Genomic DNA, 21,259 nt, shown 5'->3' on the forward strand with positions numbered 1-21,259 from the left:
GTTGGCTACTTTGAATCCCACTCTTCCCGCCTTTCAGGTTTGAATGCCCTTTTTCCCGCCTTAAAACTGTACTCACTGGCTCTCTCTCTTTTGACTGCTGCTTTCCATCTAAGACACCCATCCATTGGCCATTCCCTCTGGAGACACCCATCCATTGGCCATTCTCTCTTGGGACACCCGTCCATTGGCTACAGAATTCGTACAACTATCACCTCGCACATCTACGCCTTCGCCCTGACACTGTGACTTTCATGCAATCGTTCCTTTCATCCACGACACCCGTCCATTGGCTGTGCCCACTTGGGACACCGGGTCGGGGTATACCTGCGGGGTTAGGGGGAATATAGGTTATAGGGGTTGGCTGCTATTGGTGGCTAGTACTAGCGTGCAGTTGGGAACGTTTCGAAGTTTATTGAACTTCTTCATTAGCTCAGAGTTAGCGACGAGGAGTGCGGTGCTCGGTGTCGCGATCGGAGAGGGGGAAGGTACTCTCCTGTAGTGCTGTGCCTATTTTCTATATGATTTTGTGGGATGGCCTCTTCGCATGGGTTTTGAAAGTTAGGGGGGAGTGGGAGTCTCATAGTGTGTGGTAGTCACGGTAGTATGGTGTGTTCCATATTGTTGGAAATATGGGTCCGAGTGAAGTGGAATGTTCAATTGCATTAAGCATGTGATTATATGGCATTGATTTAGGCTCGTGTTCAATGGGGGATTAGGGGTTTGAGCTGACACTAACAAAGATGGCACTATATGGCGACCCCCCTGTAACAAAGAAAGCAAATCTGCAGAAGTGAAGATAAAAACTTCATGAAAACATATATAATCGACGGCTCTTTGCAAGCGCGTTTACTTGTTTTTGGTAGTCCACTGATCTCATCTTCTAGCAAAGACCATACCATTCTGTTGATCATTGCTCTATCATTGCTCGTTACATCTGCTTGTACATCGATACTCATAGCACAGCTATCGCATACCCGGCCCTCATGTCTTCTGTCCAACGCCGAGAAATGCCAATGAGAAATTCTACACTTTACGTGATCATTCAAAGCTATGTGACTATTCCTAGAACACTCTTGAATATTAATCATCCAAAACTACATGCGTATTCCTAGAACATTCTGAAATAGCCATGGAGCGACCCTGAATAGACAGGGGTCCTCGATTTCTGCAAATTTATCTGCTTCGGAGTCGTTCTCGTTACCACGGATCCATTTTTCAAATTCTTCTACCGTCCTCACAGAAGAGAGATGCTGGAATGCATCACGAAGCTCTTGTCTCATGTTTGTATCATTCCAAACTAGAAGAGCCATAGAAATAATCTTCTTGATAGGACAGTTGTTCTGACCAAAGGTTTTCGCTGGGTGCACAATAGACCCTAAACAGAAGCGGACACCACAACAGCGACATGCCCCTACAATACCCCGAAACATCGTACATTGTTTCACGCCATGTCCTTCCTGGCCGCATCGTAAACAACGACGGTTGTAGCATGCCCAATACCTTTCATCGGCATTGGGTTTGTGTTCCACGAGAGACGATTTCTTCACACTACATACAGGACAAAAGAACTTGGTCAGGCGAGGAGAATACCCAGTGCATATGTCTTTTGCACTGGCCGAGGTCTCAGAGGCGCAACTGCTCCACGCCTTCATTCGCGAGTCCTTACCAGGGCGTCGAGGAGGCGTAACCGTGTCCGATGGAGTAGGGCGTCGAGAAGGCGTAACCGTGTCCGATGGAGTATGCGCAACTTTCGATGGTGTTTGCGGAGATTCTGTCCTCTTTGGAGCGTTCACGCGCTTCCTTGTAGGTCGAATCTGAACTTCTTTCCTGCAGGTGTCCTCGTTTTGGAATTCGGAAGCACGTCTACGTAAACGTATTCCACTTCCTTCGGAAGAACAAATATCACAAGCCTCCATCCCACGTTCTTGACAAGGTCGGTGATCAGAACACCCGTCCATGAACAGGTCCACCAGCCACCGACGACACTCACCAGCTGCTTCTGTAAGCCCATGTACAGGACCGAAACCGGACAATTGCGGTTCAACTGAATGATTGAACTGATCGATAATATTAAGCACAGTACTTTTGGCAGGTTGGCCGTCACGACCGGCACGTCGGCTTTCTTGCACGTACTCAGTGAGCGTGCTTGGAAGACCAGCATGTACGACAATCCGAACAGTGGAGATGTCAATGCCGCATCCAAATGCTTTCGTTGCAACCATGACGTGCGGAAGTCCATCAGATTCATCTTCCCAGCCGGATTGCATTGCATTTCTGTCATCCTTTTCCATACCTGCATGATATTTGAAGCAAGGCATGTCCGGGTTCAGGGTTTGTAACATCATACAGAGCGAGTCACATTCATCTTTTGTTTGCACGTAAGTGATGGCTCTGGAGGGAGATGTACCGGAAACGTTACGCAAATAGTCAAGCATTTCGTCCACCTTACGATTGAGATTTTGCCTCTTCACGTTGTAAACTTCAGACCTGATGTTCCGTCTCGACGTTTTCTGACGCACAGTGATGAAGTCTGACAATCCACATGCGGAAGTAATTTGTTGTTCAATGGACGGTGGGGCTGTTGCCGTTAGAGCGATAACTGGCACATTGACGAGTTCTGGACGAATGAAACCGCGCAAGTACTTCATGGCTTCTCTGAAACTGTGCCATAATAAAACCAGATGGCACTCGTCCACGAATATTGCATGCAGCTTATTCATAACCTTTAGTTCCCTAAGGAAACATTGATAGTCTGGTGAAGACAGATGCTCGGCGCTGGCGACAACAATACGTGCCCCGGCTACATCCCGCGCATTCCACTGACAGGCTTGGATACCTGCATCTTCGCAGCGTTTGATAAGGTCAAGCTGCAGAGCCACAAGTGGAACGACTACAACCATCACCTTTGTCTTGTGAGTGAAAGCGGGAAGCATGAAAGTCAACGACTTCCCGGCACCAGTTGGCAGGACGACCAAGGCGTCGCTCTTTGGTGCTACACAATGCACGACTGCCTTTTCTTGTTCCTGGGACTTGAAATGCGCGTCACTTTTATTGAGAAAAATCTGCAATTGCTTCAGCAGCGAAGGAGGTTGACAGATTCTCTTCTCGGGCAGAACGGCGTATCCCTCGGTACCAACCCATTCATTTAGTCGCCTTTTCCCAAGTAAAGAGTCGGAGATATGGAGAATGGCGTTGTGCAGGACCTCAACGCGAGTTTGAAGAGTCATTTCAAGACGCGAAATGTGACTTGTGACATCGATCGGATGGGTCCCTGCTGATGCATTACTATCCAGTGCACTAGCAGTCATTTGCAGCTGCTCGTAGGCGTTCTCGTAAGAACACGGCTCCCCGTCAAACAGCCCAAGTACTTCATGCCACGTTTTGGAGGCCTGACGGAATCGCTCAAGCTGGCTAGCCGTCAATTTCTTCATATCAAGGGGGGATACACCGTATATCTGGTGAGCGGTATTCTCTGAATGTCCTGCCTGGGTGTGAAGCATTCCCGTGCAGTTTGTTTCGTGCTCCTCGCTATGCGCGAGGAAGTTTTTCACTACTCCACTGTGGTACTGCCGGTATTGACTGGTTCCAATTGGGATTCCCGCACTTTTCATTACCTTTTCGAAGCAGTAGCGCCATCGACAAATTCCGAAAGGCTCTCCACGGCTGGCGAACAGGTGGTCACGATGCCTCTCGCCTAGTGATATGGCACTGTCCACATGAACGTGGTCAAATTTTCTGACAGATGAACCTTCTGGGACCTCATTGGGTTTCGCGAGGAGGTCGACGAGGGCATATTCGACAGGGCGAATAACTGTTAAGTAGATGAGCAAGATACCCGCAGTAACAGCATCAGGATATCGCGCAATGGGACGGCCGACACCATCGTGCACATTGCGACCCTTGTGATACGTAATGACAGTAAACACGAGTCCTGCTTGAGTGAAGATGTTCCGCTGTCCTACTGCCGTATTGCAAACCCGCAAAATCCCCAACTCGGATGCCCTTGCCGGTGCTCCTGAGCATACCTGCAAGAGCGTATATATATGTTCTTGTAGACTTTCGCAATCTTGTAGATATGCTCTGGCTTTGTCTTCGTTCAGGGATGTGTCCGATTCCAGGAGTAAGGGCTTCAGTTTGCCTTGTAAGGCCTGAGACCAATGAAAAAGATGATGTTGGTTTGCCTTGTGCATTCCAAACCAGTAGCCAGGAGTTTGATCTGTCATTGTGTCGTCCAGGTTTTGAACGGACGACCAGAATGCATCTGTAATCCTGAGTCCATTGAGCAGTTTTTCTTGCATCAATCCCAATGAAATTTTCTGCAATTGCTTCATTTTCAATCCAAGTTGCGATAAAGAAAGCTCGATTCCATCAATAATTGCGCATCTCGGATGCGTCGGACAGATTAGAAAGCGAATATTATGTACTTCCCCAACCTTGATGCGATTACAGACTTTCATGCAGTACTGCACATATTGAAGGCCATTATCCACATGCGGGTGATTCAGTTTCAAGACTCGCTCCCAAGACTCGGTAGTGTCGCTAGAGCTGTAGAGATATATTTCCATCACGACTAGGCAGCGAGCAAAGTGCTTCACGGCTGCGAGAATGGGAGTCAATTCGCTGGCGTTCGCAAATCGGTACTCGTTTGAGCGATCGAGAATGACACTGTAGCATGAGATGAACAAGGCGATTAGTTCGTTGCTTTCGTTGTGACGAAAAAGGAGGTTCTGTAGGATATCATGGAAGTTTCGCAACTTGGATGCCATTGGTGCATTGGAATCTGCTCGCAGAGATTCTGCACTCCGAATGGCATCAGGAGGTATATATTGATACAACTGCCTGCTGGAAGACATCAAGTTGAAGACGAATTCCAGTACTTGGACCATTCTGTTGTCATAGTGCTCCACAGTTTTCCGACTAACACCAATGTTGAGGTCCGACTCCATAAACGTGTGTGACTTGATCCAAACCTTCTGTTCGGTTATGTCGAAGGCCTGCTTGTTGTACGCTGTGACCACCTCGCGTGAAAGTGTGCGTATACGGCTGTCAGTACTCTTGCACAGGGAGCTGGCTTCAGAAAGTTTAAGCCCACAACGCTTTAAGTGAGTGTCGAAGCGAAAAACTGAAAGTAATGCGCTCATCTCTGAAATCCCGGCCTCGTTGATGGCAGTACTCGCTGGAGTGGCTCCCTGCAGTTTCCTCATGGATTCTGCGAGGACATCGGAAAAGAGGTCACCGCCGTTTTCTACGACTTGATAGTATCTGCACTTGTTTCCGCCAAAGATGGCCTGTCCCTTCACCTCATCGAGCTGACGAGATAAATGTCCCTTGCACGCTTTACTCGCAGCACAATTTCGACGAACGGAAGCGCCTTTCCGTGCCAGATATCCGCAGTCGGGGCACTTGTGACACAGTGCCGTGGGAAACCCTTCCAGAGGCGGAAGGGCAGGTCCGGAACGATATTCAACCACAGTCGTTGCCAAGTATTTGTGTCTCATCTCAGCAGCCGATGCATTAACAATGGGAGACAGGCTTCGGGCGTCTCCAATCTCGCCAGCAATCTGAATGCTGCTTTCATGCGAAATTAAATGGTTTCTCTTCATATGCTTCACTACACCATCAAATTCGACTGCGTGTTTGCACCGTACGCAAAATGGGAGATCGAGTTGCTCATTGTATACAACTGTAGGGCCATTCATGATGCGCAACGGACGACAGACAGAACTTTGTAGAGAGGAAGAAGTGGGAAGAGGAAATGAGAGGGGTCAGGGACTACGAGAACCTTGTATTTAGGGCAGGAAGAATGGCGGAGGGTGAAGTTTACATAATTATCGCAATAGTCGAGCATGGAACTATCTCTCCTGCTGTCGATGCATAACCTGCAAAAATACTGCCGTTACAGTTAGAGAATGATCAAAACGTATGGAATGCAATGCTACATGTTTCTGCCGTTACATATCTCTAATAACAAATTGCTGGTCTCCTTGCTGGTCTAGGAAACTTTCTGTAACGCCCTTTAGGACGCCCTGCGCTCGCCAGGCTAGGGACGGATCCAAATGCCTAACGCTGAATGCTTTGGTGGTGCTGCTGCAAGGTTGATCCCGGGCTAAATTAGTGTGGGAGCCTGCCACGGAGGTGAGTGGACAGCCACCTGTAAGAAGGGTCACGCCCATGTCACATCGGAACAATATCATACAGTGCTGTTCACTGTACCGTACTGTACTGTACTTTTCGGCAGGATACGACCGTCACACAGAGGTGTCTTCCTTTCCCAACTTCCTATAATATATTTTTTATATTCTCCTCGACATGTAGGCCTATTTGAGGTTCTCTACCTGTTTCATTGACATTCGCTCGCCTATGGGTCTCGTGATTTGTCACAGATCTCAAATGTATTTCGGTGAACAGTCTCCCTTTTGACATAAGATGCGGTGACAATTTAATGTTGCGACATTTGGGAAATGGTGGCACACATGACATCCTTCATATCATTTGGTAGAATACGAAGAGAGATTAAGGACTTTCATTGTTATGACATCAAGAATATAAGAAAAAGTGGTGGGTATGTCAAATCGTATTGGCAGGAGGTCCGCATATTTCATGCAATGGCAATGAGTCAACATAATCCTCACAACATGAAAGCGAATCACTGTACACAATTTACATTATGGTCTTTTTCGGTCGTCAGCACACCATAATTTCTGGGATAGCAGTACACATCACAATTTTAATGGAACTCGGTGTCACACATCCTGGATTTTCATTGTAAACAGTCCATTTCAACTCCTATTTTTTCGAAACGATACACATAGCGAAATTAATTGGCGGCTGCGGTCCATTCTCGGACTTCATCGGTAATCGGTACACCAAACTTGGCGGTGACAATACGAAGAGGCGAATATTTCGGCATTTTGTTGCGAAATGTATGTAAGAATATTCCCGTCGTCGTCGGACATTCACCACCGCCGTCGATACCCATCCTTACGAGTGTGTCGCACCGGACAGCGCCCTACCTTGGCCATTCGCTTCTGCAGTATACATCATTTGCCGTTTCAGGTCAGGTATGTTCTCCCTCCGCCATTATACATTATAAAACCACCGTTTTCCATTGCGAAGCATTGCCGCCTGCATTGCCATTACTTTTCGAGAACCAGCACCGTTTTGCCATACTTTTATATGTCCACTTTTAACCACTTACCGCACGCTCAGTGCGGCTTACATACAGTACATCATACCCAAAGCCACCCCCCACCGATCCATATCCCTTCAACGCTAAATAGCAAAACGCTAAAAAGCAAAACTCCCATTATACTCAATAAACTCTCAATAGGAAGATAACTCAAGGCGCAACAGGCAAACTAGTCCCTCCCTCTCTTCTCTCTTCTCTCTCCTCTCTCCTCTCTCCTCTCTCCTCTATCCTCTCCGTGACAAGGAAGATGCGGTCACAAAATTTATTGTGAATGGAGTCCAACAGTCCCCTACTCTATGAAGATATCTCTAATGTAGTCGGCGAACAGTTCCTCTCCAGGATTGATAAGCCTCAATGCCTTGACGCGCATCAGCGTGTGTTTCTGCAACGCAGACGTCGAGGTCACTTTTGACACCGACAGATCATATGCAACGTTGACGTTTCTCGGATTGGCGAGACGACCGTCAACAAAATCTTTGTGATCCTTATCATCTGGGTGATAGCGGTGGTCGTTGATGAAAGCCCCGACGCAAAATCTGGAAGGGACGATTGAAATGGCCTTTTGTCCATCGATAAGGTCCGTCACATTCTGAAAAACTCGTCCCTGCGTTGGCACCAGCATGGCATAGGTCATGAAGCGTTCGCGGTCCACTCCCATAAGCCCTTCTCCGTATGGCTTGTTCTTCGATTTAGACCGAATAAGGTCATGATAGACCAACGTGCCGTAGTAGAGGCAGATGTCGTCGTCAACGTCGAATGTTCTTGTAGCAAAAAGCCCGAGTCCCGCCTTCGGATGCCGAACAGAAGAGGGCGCCAACGCTACGCCGAATTGAACTGCCTCTATCGCTCGGAGGGCGTGGACGTCTGTCTGATGAAAACGACCTTGTAGTTCGCGTTTCCAAGCGTTGAGCGGAACATTGCGACATTTCTGAATCAACTCAGGGCTTTCCCAGGCCGTTGAAAGATAGGCTAAAATGTGATCTGGAAAAGTCTGGTAGGGAGGTAGGCCCGACGGAGGTGCCCACTTCCCATTCCTGCTTCTTCTATTTCCATTCCTGTTGTGCACATACAGAGCTGCACCATGGATGTCGTCGTCCGTCATGACCTGACCTACGTCCACCAGCTTGTTCACAATAGCCCCCGCGTAGCTCTCAATGACCTTCTTCTTGGCGTGCTCGAAGCACACAGCTTCTTTTTCGCAACCAATAAATCTCCTTGCTCCATTATCCTTGTCCAGATTGAAACATGCGATAGCCGTTGAAAATGTTCCGGCAAACGGGTCCACAACAATGTCTCCTGCCTGGGAGAAACGACAGATGAGCTCTTTCAAAAGGGACACGCATTTCTGCTCTGGCCTTAGCATGCGAGAGGTATCTCCAATCTTGACCATGTGCCGTTCTCCCGGAACGAGGCCCATGACATTGTTAATGACATTGCGAGTCGCAGGGTACTCGGAGGGAACGTAGTTGAAACACTTGTAGTTCACCATGAGCCTCCCTTCCTTGAACGGTGGACCCTTCTTCATCACATGGATGACCACTTCTGCCATGTTGGACAGCGCAAACGTCGCGCGTCCAGGGAACCCATTGCATACAGATGGATGGTATATGCAGTACAGCGGAGTGGACGCAACCCAAAATGTGGGCTGGCTTGCTTGAGACGATGATGATGAGTCTCCAGACGTCGTAGGATGGGCGGTGAATGCTTCTCTCCATATAGTGAATTGCTGAGCGGAGCAGAATATCAGCGCATGCCCTCCTGGACGAAGCATCTCGTCGACGCAGTTAACGAAAGACTCATACTGTTCTTTCCGGATTTCATCGTAATCAGCATGGTTGCGTCCCCTGTCCCTTCGGACATTGAAAGGAGGGTCCGTCAGGACAAGCTGAACTTTTCCATGCAGCTCTTCGTCTTCGGTCAGGGCATCGTACGCTTCAATGAAAGATTCAAAGTCGCAGTTGTACATCCTCACGGCTGCTTTCCTCATCTCAGAGAAAACGATCCGCTCGTTGTGCACGTCCTCTCCTTCATTCAAAGCTTCCAGAGAGGCTTCATCCGACGCAGTTGAAGTGGATTCAGCCTCCCCCACCACTTGAAGAACGTGCCGTGCACATACGACCTGACTAGAAGCAGAAGCCAGATTCGTTGTTGCACCTGGCGAAGGAGGAGGAAAAGGATCACCGGGAAGAGCCGCTGAGGAAGCGATTTCACTCGTATAGGATTTGACCTGTCTCACCAATGCCGCACAGTAGGATCGGAATCTCGGGGGGAGGATGTCCCTGCGTCGAACGTACTTGGTCAGAAAGAACATTTCCTTGACTTCTTTAGCAGAGTAGAGATCACTTGACAATAACGCGCGTTCCAAATCTTGAAAAAAGTCTCCCACAAACTTGCGAAGGTTGCTGTCAACGATTGCAGGCCGATCGAAGGCATCGGTAAAGGTCTTCGTTCGATCGTTTGTTGCCGGCATGTCTTCAACAAACTTGACCAGCGTAGACAGTGGTGCAAACCCTTCTTCTCGGGTTGGAATCACTTCAAACTGCGCCAAGGGAGATACCAATCTCAAGTAGGGTGCACTCATCCTTTCCAAGCTTTGAAATCCGAGGTACTCTGCAAAGCAATTCCAAGCACCGACAACAGTCTCGATGATGTAGCCAATCTTCTGCGGAAGTGGGTCACGCAAATCGGTTAGACCTTGTACAGAGAGAACTTTGACAGCCTCATCCGGCGTTGCGTCCAGACGTCGTCGTTTACTCGGCCTGCTGTTATTGACAATTTCCATGAGCTTGACCACGGCTGAGACGTGTAGCAGCTGTTGAAAGGGGGTTGCTTCAGTAGTCGGGAAAGGACTTGACTTGCGACGAGTCTTGCTCTCTCCGATGAACGTGAATGAAGGGCAGATCAACGCCATAACTCTCATAGGAAGGTGTGAGGTCAGGACATGCTCGATAAGAGCACGAACACGTCCATCAGTTCCTCTTGTCGCAAACGTGCTCTTACACACGCGAAACGATCTCGCATTAGATCGCGAATCCAGCATGTCCGTACATGACTCTTTCGTATGAGTATACAGCAGGACGTTTCCAGACAAGGACTGAAGCAGTACTTGAATGGGCCGTGGGGTCGTCTGTGCGGAGAAATGTGAAGACAACACCCATGCCATATAGTCTTTCCATGATATTTCCTTGCCGGGATGTTCATGTCTCCAAAGGTCGAGCACTTTATACGAGTGCAGGACGAATCTTGACGTCTTTCCTAATTCCTTAAACGTGTAGTCTCCGTCTGCTGCCATATTTTGGATTCTGGAGACGGCGGCACTCGTAGTGCAGGACTTTTCGTGCAGCGAGCGAAGAAAGGAACGGAACTGCAAAAGATAAAAGTTCGGAAAGGCGGTCGCCAAAATACCCCTGGCGGTCGGATATTACTCGGCGCCCGTCGTTTGTGGTGGTTGACAAGGAGAGTGGGTGTATGATGAGGGAAACGGAAAAGGGATGCACGATGCTCAGATTTGGAACAAGGAAAGAGGATATAGTCGTACGAAGGTGTGTGTGTGTGTGTGTGTGTGTGTGTGTGTGTATGTGTGTGTTTATATGCGTTAGTGGTCAGTGGTCAGTGATCAGTTCCAAGCGACCGGTCCAAGTGATCGGTGCACTGCAAACACACAGTAGTATGGGTATTGAATTGTGATTATAAATTTTGGTGGGAAATGATACCTAGTGTCGTACGGCACCCCTCCCAGGCACGTGATCAGCAGCGGCTGATCACACGACGCCAACGGAGAGTTAGAACTAATTAAAATACGTAAATAATGCATTTGCACAGGATGCAAAAAGTACAGCAGTGACACGTATACGTTTGTTCCGAAATGATGCAAATATGCAGCAGGGTCATGAAGACAAGTGTGTTTCGAGAAGTATGCAAATTTTATACAGCAATGACGATGTCGTACGACACCCCCTGCCGGCCTGTGATCAGTGGCCACTGATCACAGCCCCCACTGATCACAGGTCCTAACTCTCAAAATTTGCACCGAAAATTTGCAAAATGTTTACAGCAATGACGATGTCGTACGACACCCCCTGCCGGCCTGTGATCAGTGGCCACTGATCACAGCTCCCCACTGATCACAGGACGCAACCCACTTCACAACCTCCTTTTTCAACGTCCACCTCTCTTTGACAAACACGTATTTATAAGTGCTGCGCCCCAGTCACTGAAAACGCGGCGCTCTAGTACTACAACAACGCACGGTTACGAATACTGCAGAGAAAATGGGACAACTATATGGAGTATAGGGGAGGAAACCCCAAAAAACTTTTTAAAGATACTTGTTTACATAAAGAGATAGAGGGAAGAGGAGATGCAGCCCGAGAGGCGGAGAGGGAGGGATGGAGAGAGAGAGAGGGAGACAAACGAAGAGAGGTGGACCCACACAGCATTTGTAAATCTTGTCGCGCGACAGCGGCGACAATGCAATGTCTTACACGTGGTCCACACGTGTAAGACATTGCATTTGGGTCCACACGTGTACTACATTCCGTGCTTGTCGCGCGACAAGATCTACAAAAGCTGTATGGGTGGCCAGCCATACTGGAATCGACCTCTAAAAAACTAACAAAAATTAATCTAGTTCCAGTATGGCTGGCCACCCATACAGCTTTTATAAATCTTGTCGCGCGACAGCCATTACATATTTTACGATTCGGAGAAACCGTTTCATGAGCAGTGGCAGCTTTCGTGTGCCGCAAAAACTCAGCATCAAGAGAGGGAAAGTCTGAATCGCCACGGACACCTAGGTAGCGATGATGAGGTGAGGCTATTTGGCCATATTCCTCCACTTCCGCAGCAGTGGGGCGGGGTGCATCTCGATATCGTACGATATCTGCTTCCGAGATAGTTGTCATGACCTTTGTGACTGAAAAAGGCGATTCCAAATCTTGGTCAAGCCCACTACCATCATCAGAACCTGCTACGGATTCAGAAAGTTCATCCTTGTCCGAGGACACTACTTCAATTGCATCTTTCGGCAGAATTTTGCGGCGACAGATGGGGCATTGCACTCTGCTCTCCCTGAGAGTGCGAAACATGAGTGAAATACATGTACCACAGAAGAAATGCCCGCACTTAGTTAACGAGAGTCCCTCAACGGATGAATCCATGCATACTGGACAATCCGGCCGCTCTTTCTTTTCGATCAATTTAGTTAGGGCAGCGAACCCGGCTTCGTGAATATTGCCATGAGCTTTACGTCGCTCCACTGAATCGTAGTGTGTGGTTAAAATCGAAAAAATTAACAAAAATAAATCTAGTTCCAGTATGGCTGGCCACCCATACAGCTTTTGAGAATCTTGTCGCGCGACGGCCATTAACTTGTCATACCAAAGAAACTTGCTTGCGCATGCAGGCCTGCGCGGTATACCTCCATACTATCCGCACCTTGCCCTCCAGATATCGGTCTTTCGGAGAAAGGCTTCCGTAACGTACTCTTCTCACCGCGTCACTTCTATGAAGTTGTGATGGGGGACCCCTCATTTTTTGTGGACATTGACATATCCCAACCGACGACTAACAACGAGGTACCGCTTGTGGAACATCCGATTGATATGCAGACATGTTGCCAACGCCGTGATGAATACTAATCGGAGAATGTTGTTTCTATCGGCTTTGAGGGCATTAACCAGACTGTCTGTTGCTGTGAACGTGTTAGACCCATCATGCTGGGGCGTAAAGAAGAAGTTAGGTGTCCAACGTGTACGGTACACGTTGCAGGGAAGATTGGATTGTAGTATTGTAGTTGGTTTTAAACGTTTATAACTCAAATGTCTAAGAATTGTGTAATGCACTCGTTTTACCAGTTTATTCCAGTTATGACGAGTCTTCTTCCATGTTTTCCTTAAGGACCTTTCCCTTTGCCCTTGCCGTTTCTACGAGACCAACACACTCCAAGAACGTTTCCAAATGTCTTGAACTATCATTTGGAAGGACTAGTCTAATTTCTGCAAGATCATCCAGTTTCTCGTGCACTGAATCCCACCCAATCTTCTAATCCCACCAAATCTCCTAATCCCACGTAATCTTCACATCCCAGCAATCTCCTAATCCTAGTTACTCCCCTACTCGCCTAAATCTCCGAAGCACAGCGAATCCTTAAAGTACAAAAACTATCCTGCTCCTTACTCCTGAATCTCCTGCCGGCCTGTGAGTAGTGTCTACTGATCACAACTCCCATCCCGCATAATTTGCCACCCAATTTTGCAAATTTTATACAGCAATGACGATGTCGTACGACATCGCCTGCCGGCCTGTGATCAGTGGCCACTGATCACAGCTCCCCACTGATCAGAGGTCCTAACTCTCAAAATTTGCACGGAAATTTTGCAAATTTTATACAGCAATGACGATGTCGTACGACACCCCCGGCCGGTCTGTGATCAGTGGCCACTGATCACAGCTCCCCACTGATCACAGGTCGTAACTCTCAAAATTTGCACCGAAATTTTGCAAATTTTTTACAGCAATGATGATGTCGTACGACACCACCTGCCGGCCTGTGATCAGTGGCCACTGATCACAGCTCCCCACTGATCACAAGACGCAACCCACTTCGCAACCACCTTTTTCAACGTCCACTTCTCTTAGACAAACACGTATTTAATTGTAAAGGAAGTCATGGTTACCTAGTCACTATCGTACCATCGTTAATTTTCTCAAACAATTAGACCAATGGCAGTAAGATGACTAGTTAGACCACGGAACCAAATAGTTGGTATGAGTTGCAGGCACCAATACACTCATCTACTTTTACTGCCCCCGTAAAGAATGTACTGCATCTTATACCTCGTGTTTATTCGCAACAATTCTTACTTCGTGATGAAAATTGATATAAATATTATTTTTGGGGATTATTCTGGAGGAATAACCTCCAAAATAATCCCCAAAAATAACATACTTCTAGTATGGCTGGCCAACCACACAGCATTTGTAAATCTTGTCGCGCGACGGGGCGGCAATGCAATGTCTTACACGTGTGGACCACGTGTAAGACATTGCATTTGGGTCCACACGTGTACTACATTCCGTGTTTGTCGCGCGACAAGATCTACAAAAGCTGTATGGGTGGCGAGCTTCCGTCTACAACAAGGCATTAACTACGCTAGCTGTACCTGGTCCTCAATTGCCACTGCCATCCTAGACCGTATGGCATCCTACATCACAGACTTAACACTATCCAGTCCAAGCGTGACACTTGTCCATAGATATCTGTCGATATGAGATAGCATTCGCAACAATAGTCATCGAATAAAGCATTTACATCCAGAGTCAAAGTATACCCCCCGCTGTAGTCCAGGTATATACCCTACCATTACTAACCAACATATACCAACTATCATGGAATTGGGTGTGTCTAAAACCCCCCAATTTCATACTCGCAGTCCTAGAGTGCGGTTCCAAGACTGCGATTAGACTCAAATGCATGAAACAACAACCGTTTACAAAAAACCTACTGGATAGAAAGTATGCTACTACTCATCGTACTCACCAGAGCTCGAGCTCTCATCTGTCATTTCTTCATCTTCCTTCTCTCCCCCATCCTCTTCCATACCTCCCAGTTTCAACGGTTCCCTAGCGCCAACCTCGTCGTCAGTGTTGTCGTCTACGTTGGCCCTGAAAGGAGGCTTGAAGACCAAGTTAATATGCACACCATCTGGGAGATTTGTGCCCTTGGGGACAAAGTACAGATGGTATCTCAACAGACCCGAGTCCCCAAGATAGTCATCAAACCCGGCACCGCAGTGAAATACATCACCCCTCCCCACGAAAATGGAAAACGGTGGGATGTTCACCATTATGCACACCATCCCCCGCGACACAGACCCAAGCGTTCCAGTTCGGGCCGACGCAACCACAGTGTGCGAATTGGGACACACCCATATCGGCACTTCTGTCTCCCCAGTACACAACACGAAGAACCCAGGGAGCTTGTCACGGCTTAACGTCTCCGTTCTCGACATGCTCTCAAAGTCCGTGTGCAGCTGTTGGCGCTTGCAACCCTTGGTCGTCACCAACCATCGACCCCCCGTGTGCGGAGTGTACATTTCCCTATCTCCCCTCCCTCCACAGTTGTCTCCGATCTTCAAGGCAGCCATGCATTGTCCAATTCGAAGGTCAAGAAGAGCACGGTTTCGACACATCCATACCTTCCCGACATCCTGCTCAACCACATTCGTCAGACCGTGATTCGTCGAGGTGAAACGCCCAACGCCCTTCTCCCCATCTATGGCATCTTGGGTACCACCATTGTTCACAATCCCATTCCATACCGTCCTATTCTCGCTCTCTTTCAGAGCTTCCCCTCCAGGAAACATCCCTTCAGTCTCCTTGTGCAGCCGGATGTAGAAGGTAGGATCCATGGCAACGTGAACCTTTTGATTGCTCGGTCCAACGCTTCGTGGCATACGATGGTCGTCCAGAAAGCCCTCGAGAACGCAAAAGCCAGACTCCATAAGTTGCTCCCGACGTTTCCCAAAGTACTCCAAGGCCACTTCGTCACCAAAAATTGATGCAAGCCAGATCTTATCCTCACCTTCATACGTACCAAGGTCCTGTCCAGTGTTGCTGATACAGTGGTCAATTTCTTCGGGGCTCTCTAGATAGTAGTTGTGAGCAGCCCTCCAGAAAACCACATGGTGGTTGTCCCTCAAAACTTGAACATCCTTGATCACAACGTGTCCACGGTGTTGATCGGGGATATGAACAGCCTGCAGAAATGGACTAACATGCTGCAGAGGATTTGGTTTCGGCCATCTTGTCGGGAGACGAATGGCAAATCGCATCCAAGCCGGATGAGAAGGTCCCTCATAGGGGACCGGATCTTCGTAACCAATTGGGAGACGTGTCGGCAAAGAGTCATCGAAATCTTTGGTCGAAGGCTCAAATCTCTCCCCATCGTCACCTTCAACATCCGACCCACCGCGGAAAACCACATCAGCATTTAAGTCTGTCATCAGATCCACAATTTGGGTCTGGTTCAAGTTCCGAAGGGTTTGCTTGATTTCCGTCATCCCCACATCCCCAACATCGCCAGTCTTCCGCTTCTTCCGCGGTCCGCCGGTCCTTCCCCGCCTCACGCGATTCGGGTTCGTCAGCGGTGTAGACAGTCCCCCTTCGGGAACAATATCGGCATTCAGAACACGAATATTCCTCTTGCGACTCGACTTGCGCACGGCCCTACCCTCATTACGGGTCACACCGCTTCTAACGCCAGGCCCAGAACCACCACCACCACGATCACCACGGCCACCTTCACCCGTTGCTGCAGAACCTCCACGGACCTCCTCAACAACCATTTGGGTTGGGTGTTCATCTGGTGCACGAGGCGGAGCAGGAAGAATTTCAGGTCCAAGTGCCTTCTTGATGACCCTGTTGATGCTCTCGAGCCGGTCGATAGTCCACCTCAACTTGCCCTCAGGGTCCTTCTCTCCATTAAAAGACCACGCCGCCATTCTCGACCAAAGGGATCGTTCAATTGTGATACTCTTGCTCGGAGTAATATTGACCTCCGTCTTGTACAGGTCGTCAACGGAAATGTTATTATACTCGCAGATGGCCTGAAGATGCCGATGTAGAACTGCAATAAAAGTATAAAACTTGTCGCGAATGTCCGAGAACGTTCCCACGGTCTTGTTGTTGACCCTTTCAGCAACTGAATGCATAGCCAGGTAAAAAAAGGACGCTTCCTTGGTCGTAAAAAGGACCTTGCTCGACATATGCTCAATGCCGAGCTGACCGCACTTCTCTGTCACCTCCAAGAATATCTTGAAGCAATGCGGTCGCTCAGCCAAGTTGCGGCCGACCAGCGTGTACTTCAGAATCTGACGGTCACTCAGATTCGGAAGGACATTTATATTTTTCAGAGCAGTAGCAATGACCCTGTCCGGCAGCTTGGTCATGTCCACATGCGAATTGCGGTTCGCCGTCACATTGTATGACGACACTGTACCATGCACGGAGTCACTGAACGACATCCTCTTTACGTTAGAGTTGGATGCGTTCAGGAGGGCCCCAATGCCCAGAATCTCAGCGTGAGAGACATAATTGTCATCAGTGAGACCGCACCACAACGTCACGCGGAGCGACTTAATTGCTTCCGTCCATTCCGCTTCCTCGGCACCCAATTGAGTTAAAGCTGTGTGCCGATTACGCCCATCCACAAGCCAAACTTCTTCTTCAATTTTCCCGCCTGCCCTGATTGCCTCGTGCAGGGCTGCGATTTCTTCGGGACTTCTCCTAGGGTCTTGCTTAAGGGCGACTGAGATTGTCCCGACCACAGGAAGGAACCCCCGACGTTTGAAGTCGTGCTTGAGGTCCCCCACGTGTTTCGGGTCAATCACACGCAACGTCCTCGGAGGGTCGCATATCAAGGCTATGTTGATCTCCGTTTGAAATTGACGGTAGCTGCCAGCGTTGACCATCGGAGCGTCCAACACGAGTGAATCAAGAACGAGTATAGGTGGGCCATCATCACCGGAATCCGGAACTTGCCAGACCTCTGTCTCGGTAACCCTCTTCCTCGTCGCTTCTTGGCGTTGCGTCGTACTCGCGGATGCCGTTAGTCCTTCCATCCCCTCCATGAGGTCAGAGGCGTCAGCAACCTTATTAGTCTCGTTCTGGGCCTGCTTGTTGTGCTGTTCCGTATACGGTAGCCCCATTTCCTTATGAAAACACTCTGCAGAACATGCCATTTTGCTTTGGCTCCTTTTCTTGTCTTGCGAAATGGTGGAAAACTTCATCTCTCCAGCATCACAGGCATCATGAACATATTTGTGGCAAGTAGAGCACTTGCGCTTGTTAACTGTTTCCATCTTGCACCAGGGTGCATCACAGTTCCCAGGGTAGGTGCGGAAGATAGAACCTATGGCCTCCTTGTCCTTCTTCTCCTCCTCCTCGGAACTCTCCTCGTAGTCGGCCACGTCCGAGTCAATGTTAGGTCCCTGTTCTTCTTCCAGAAGCGGCGTTTCCTGAACTACGGCCATCGGAACGGGTTGTTCGCCCTCGTGCTCGTCTGTCCCCTTTCCACAGGATGAAGTCTCTTGGTTGTTCATTGGCTGCATCTTGAAAACTTTGCTGAGTGTTGTAAGACGTGTGATGAGTATGTTTGTGTGATGAGTATGTGTTGTGTGAGAATGTTGTGGGAATTGTTGTGTGCGTTGTGGGCAGGTCTCGTGTCCAACTCAATGCGGTTCGATTTATAGTCTTCGAACAGAGGATTTCTGAGCCCCCGGCGAAGCAGTTTGACCAATAAAACGGTGCAATCTTCCTTTCTCTTAACCAATAAACGGTCGCCACCAGGAAGGTAATCTGGGACTCCAACCGGCCGTGTCCCTGCTTTACAGCAAGAAAGGTAATTTCAGAGCTTTAACCAGCCGTGTCCCTGCCTTACACCAAGAGAGGTAATTTCGAGCTTTAACCGGCCGTGTCACTGCTTTACACCACGCATAAAAAAATTAACCAAAAATTGCCTTGCCCAAAACTGCTTTACACCACGCATAAAAAAAATTAACCAAAAATTGCCTTGCCCAAAAATGGTTTTGTCGCGCGACAAGATTTCCAAATGCTGTATGGGTTTAGTATGGCTGGCCACCCATACAGCATTTGGAAATCTTGTCGCGCGACAGCCCCCTTCCCCGATCACAGGTGTGACACGTGTGGAATGAATGAACAAATGGACACCCTTTTTATTGTTATTGTAACAAACTGCCCTTGACCTTACGTTCTTCGATTTCCTTTCCACTTGAATAGAAAGGGTTAATGGCGATGCCGATATCTCTAGCGTGGTGCTCTCTGTGACTCTATGCTCGTTTTGACCTCCTCCAATTCATCCCTTGCTTTTTCGATGTGGGCAATTCCCTCCTTGAATTTGTCGAGAAGGTCGGAGTTGTTTTCGGGAAGAACAAGCCTAATGGCAGCAAGATCATTTAGATGACGTTGCATTTGAACAAGTTTCTTGACATTGGCGGCATAGCTCGCAGGTAATTCTTCGGTAATGTTTGAGAGCTCATCTTCATGTCCTTCATATTCCGACGCCGACGGCAACTGTGATGGGGGTGATACACCTCCGCCCTGACAGTTTTTAGTACTGTGTGACTCCCCAGATTGTTGTGTTTGTTCCAGTATCCCTTGTTGGGTTTCACGGTTTTGTGGAGACGCGGTTCCAAGTGACGTTTTTGGAGTAGACGTTGTCAGATCATGCGACGATGTATCACGTCCTGTTTCCGTTGTTGCTGGTTGTCTTTCTTCCACATCCACAGCCTCGTGATTACGACGCAGAACGAGAGGAAGGGGAAGGGGAACATGATCAACCAACACATGTTCTACATCGTCATCATCTTGTACAGTATCACGTCGGGTTTCCATTGTTGCTGGTTGTCTGTCTTCCATGTCCACATTATCATCTTGTACAGTATCACGGAAAATTTTCGTTGTTGCTGGTTGTATTTCTTCCACATCCACAGCCTCTTGATTACGACGCGGAACGGGAGGAAGGGGAAGGGGAACATGATCAACCAACACAGGATCTACATCTTCATCATCTTGTACAGCTTCTCTCTGCCTTTTTGGGAGTCGAAGAGGAGGTATAACCTCGTATCTGCGTCTGTGGGAGCTGCGCCGCGATTGTGTTATACCTGGTGCTTTCTGTGCCCTAGTATGGGGGCGTGTTCGTGGTGCAGGTGTAGGTGCAGATTCAGGTCTAGCGATTGCTTGGCTGTCTGAGAAACTTTGGAGTTGCTCTTCAGACACTACCTGCACAACCCTTGCAGGGCGGTTTGTCAGTTCGTCTCCAACCTTTTGTGCTATGTGACTCATTACGACGGACGGGTCGGAGGAGATCGTCATCATCCGTCGAACGCGTTGTAAACGTGCTTCTCTAGCGTATCCCGTAGTCGCGGATACATTGTGCTTGATACACAAGTCCTTCCATTGGCATGCAATTTTCGCAGCAATTTCATCCTTGTTTTCCTTCGACAGGGCGATGATATCGTCCAGGGTTTTCCGTCCATCAGCATCGCCTGGATCAGTCCACAGAGCAATGTTGGCCAATGTGACGTCTTCCCACTGTAGATTCAAGTTCTTTCCAAGATGATCGAAGAAGCATTCCGAAATAGATACTGTCTTAAACCAACTTCTCGCTAGAAAACGGTTCTGCCGAAACGTAAAGATGCTTTGCTTGCGATTGTGCAGTTTGCGCATGACAGGTAACCCATTTCTCGTCTTACAAACTTTTCTAATAGCAGCGACGCGAGTAGCACCAGAAGCATGAGGATAGAAAAGAAAATCTTCCGTCCCATTCTCGTTGCTCTTCGCTACAAAGAAGTGCTTGCCGTAAAGGGCCTCACCAATGACATCCTGAGTTAGTTGTCGTGGTTGCCCATTTCGAAGTAACCCGAGTTTCTTGTCAACGATTGCCTGGATAGTCGGTAGCATTCCCTTGAACTTCTCGCATTGCTCGATGAGAGGGATGATTCTTCGAGCCGGCTGTTTGACACGAATCCTCACAGATGCTAGCCAAATGCTGTTTCCATCCACCTCCATGTCATGTGGAAGGTATCCAACTCGTGCCATGATGAAGGACTGGGATAACATCTGAGCAACACGGACGCTATGATTACCTTCTATAATGTGGTACAGTCCACGCCAGTGTAAAGCGTCAACAGGCTCGTGATCTGACACGCCTCCGACAGATGAAAGCAATAGGCGATTTAGATTGCTCATATCTACCTTGCGTCTAACACACGTAAGAACGCAATGACTTGTTCGAATTAGCTCGCTTTTCGCGCCTCTCACGTACATGGCTTTCACACAATTTTCGATGACAGCGAGATCTGGTAATTGTGATACAGCGTTGTTCGTCATTACGACGTCTTCTTGTGAGCCCATAGTATAGCCGCTCTGCTTGTGGAGAGATCGGAAGTCACGAAGGCGCGGGGCGGAAAGGTGCATGCAGGGCTGGAAGCGTTTGGTTGTTGGTGCAAATGTTTATTAAACTGTTCAAGTGCATGCACCTTTTTGTGC

The 21,259-nt window shown here is 48.5% G+C and overlaps 2 protein-coding genes across 2 annotated transcripts; both read right to left on the minus strand.

Moving 5' to 3' along the window:
* Positions 1–1,789: 1,789 nt before the first annotated feature.
* On the minus strand, positions 1,790–5,699 carry CHC_T00008722001 (ATP dependant DNA helicase RecQ). The gene is given in 2 exon segments (XM_005718963.1): positions 1,790–1,999; positions 2,016–5,699. 2 exon segments carry the CDS (start codon positions 5,697–5,699, stop codon positions 1,790–1,792), a joined length of 3,894 nt encoding a protein of 1,297 aa, XP_005719020.1.
* Positions 5,700–7,478: 1,779 nt separating this feature from the next.
* Positions 7,479–10,481, minus strand: CHC_T00008327001 (adenine specific DNA methyltransferase). The gene has a single exon (XM_005718964.1). It carries the CDS (start codon positions 10,479–10,481, stop codon positions 7,479–7,481), a length of 3,003 nt encoding a protein of 1,000 aa, XP_005719021.1.
* Positions 10,482–21,259: the final 10,778 nt, after the last annotated feature.

This window comes from Chondrus crispus, genomic scaffold (genome assembly GCF_000350225.1).
Source record: "Chondrus crispus Stackhouse genomic scaffold, scaffold_450, whole genome shotgun sequence".
Lineage (NCBI taxonomy): Eukaryota > Rhodophyta > Florideophyceae > Gigartinales > Gigartinaceae > Chondrus > Chondrus crispus.

Excerpts from the sequence above, each read along its gene's own strand:
- CHC_T00008327001 (XM_005718964.1), bottom strand. The coding sequence starts at position 10,481 with ATGGCAGCAGACGGAGACTACACGTTTAAGGAATTAGGAAAGACGTCA.
- CHC_T00008722001 (XM_005718963.1), bottom strand. The coding sequence starts at position 5,699 with ATGAATGGCCCTACAGTTGTATACAATGAGCAACTCGATCTCCCATTT.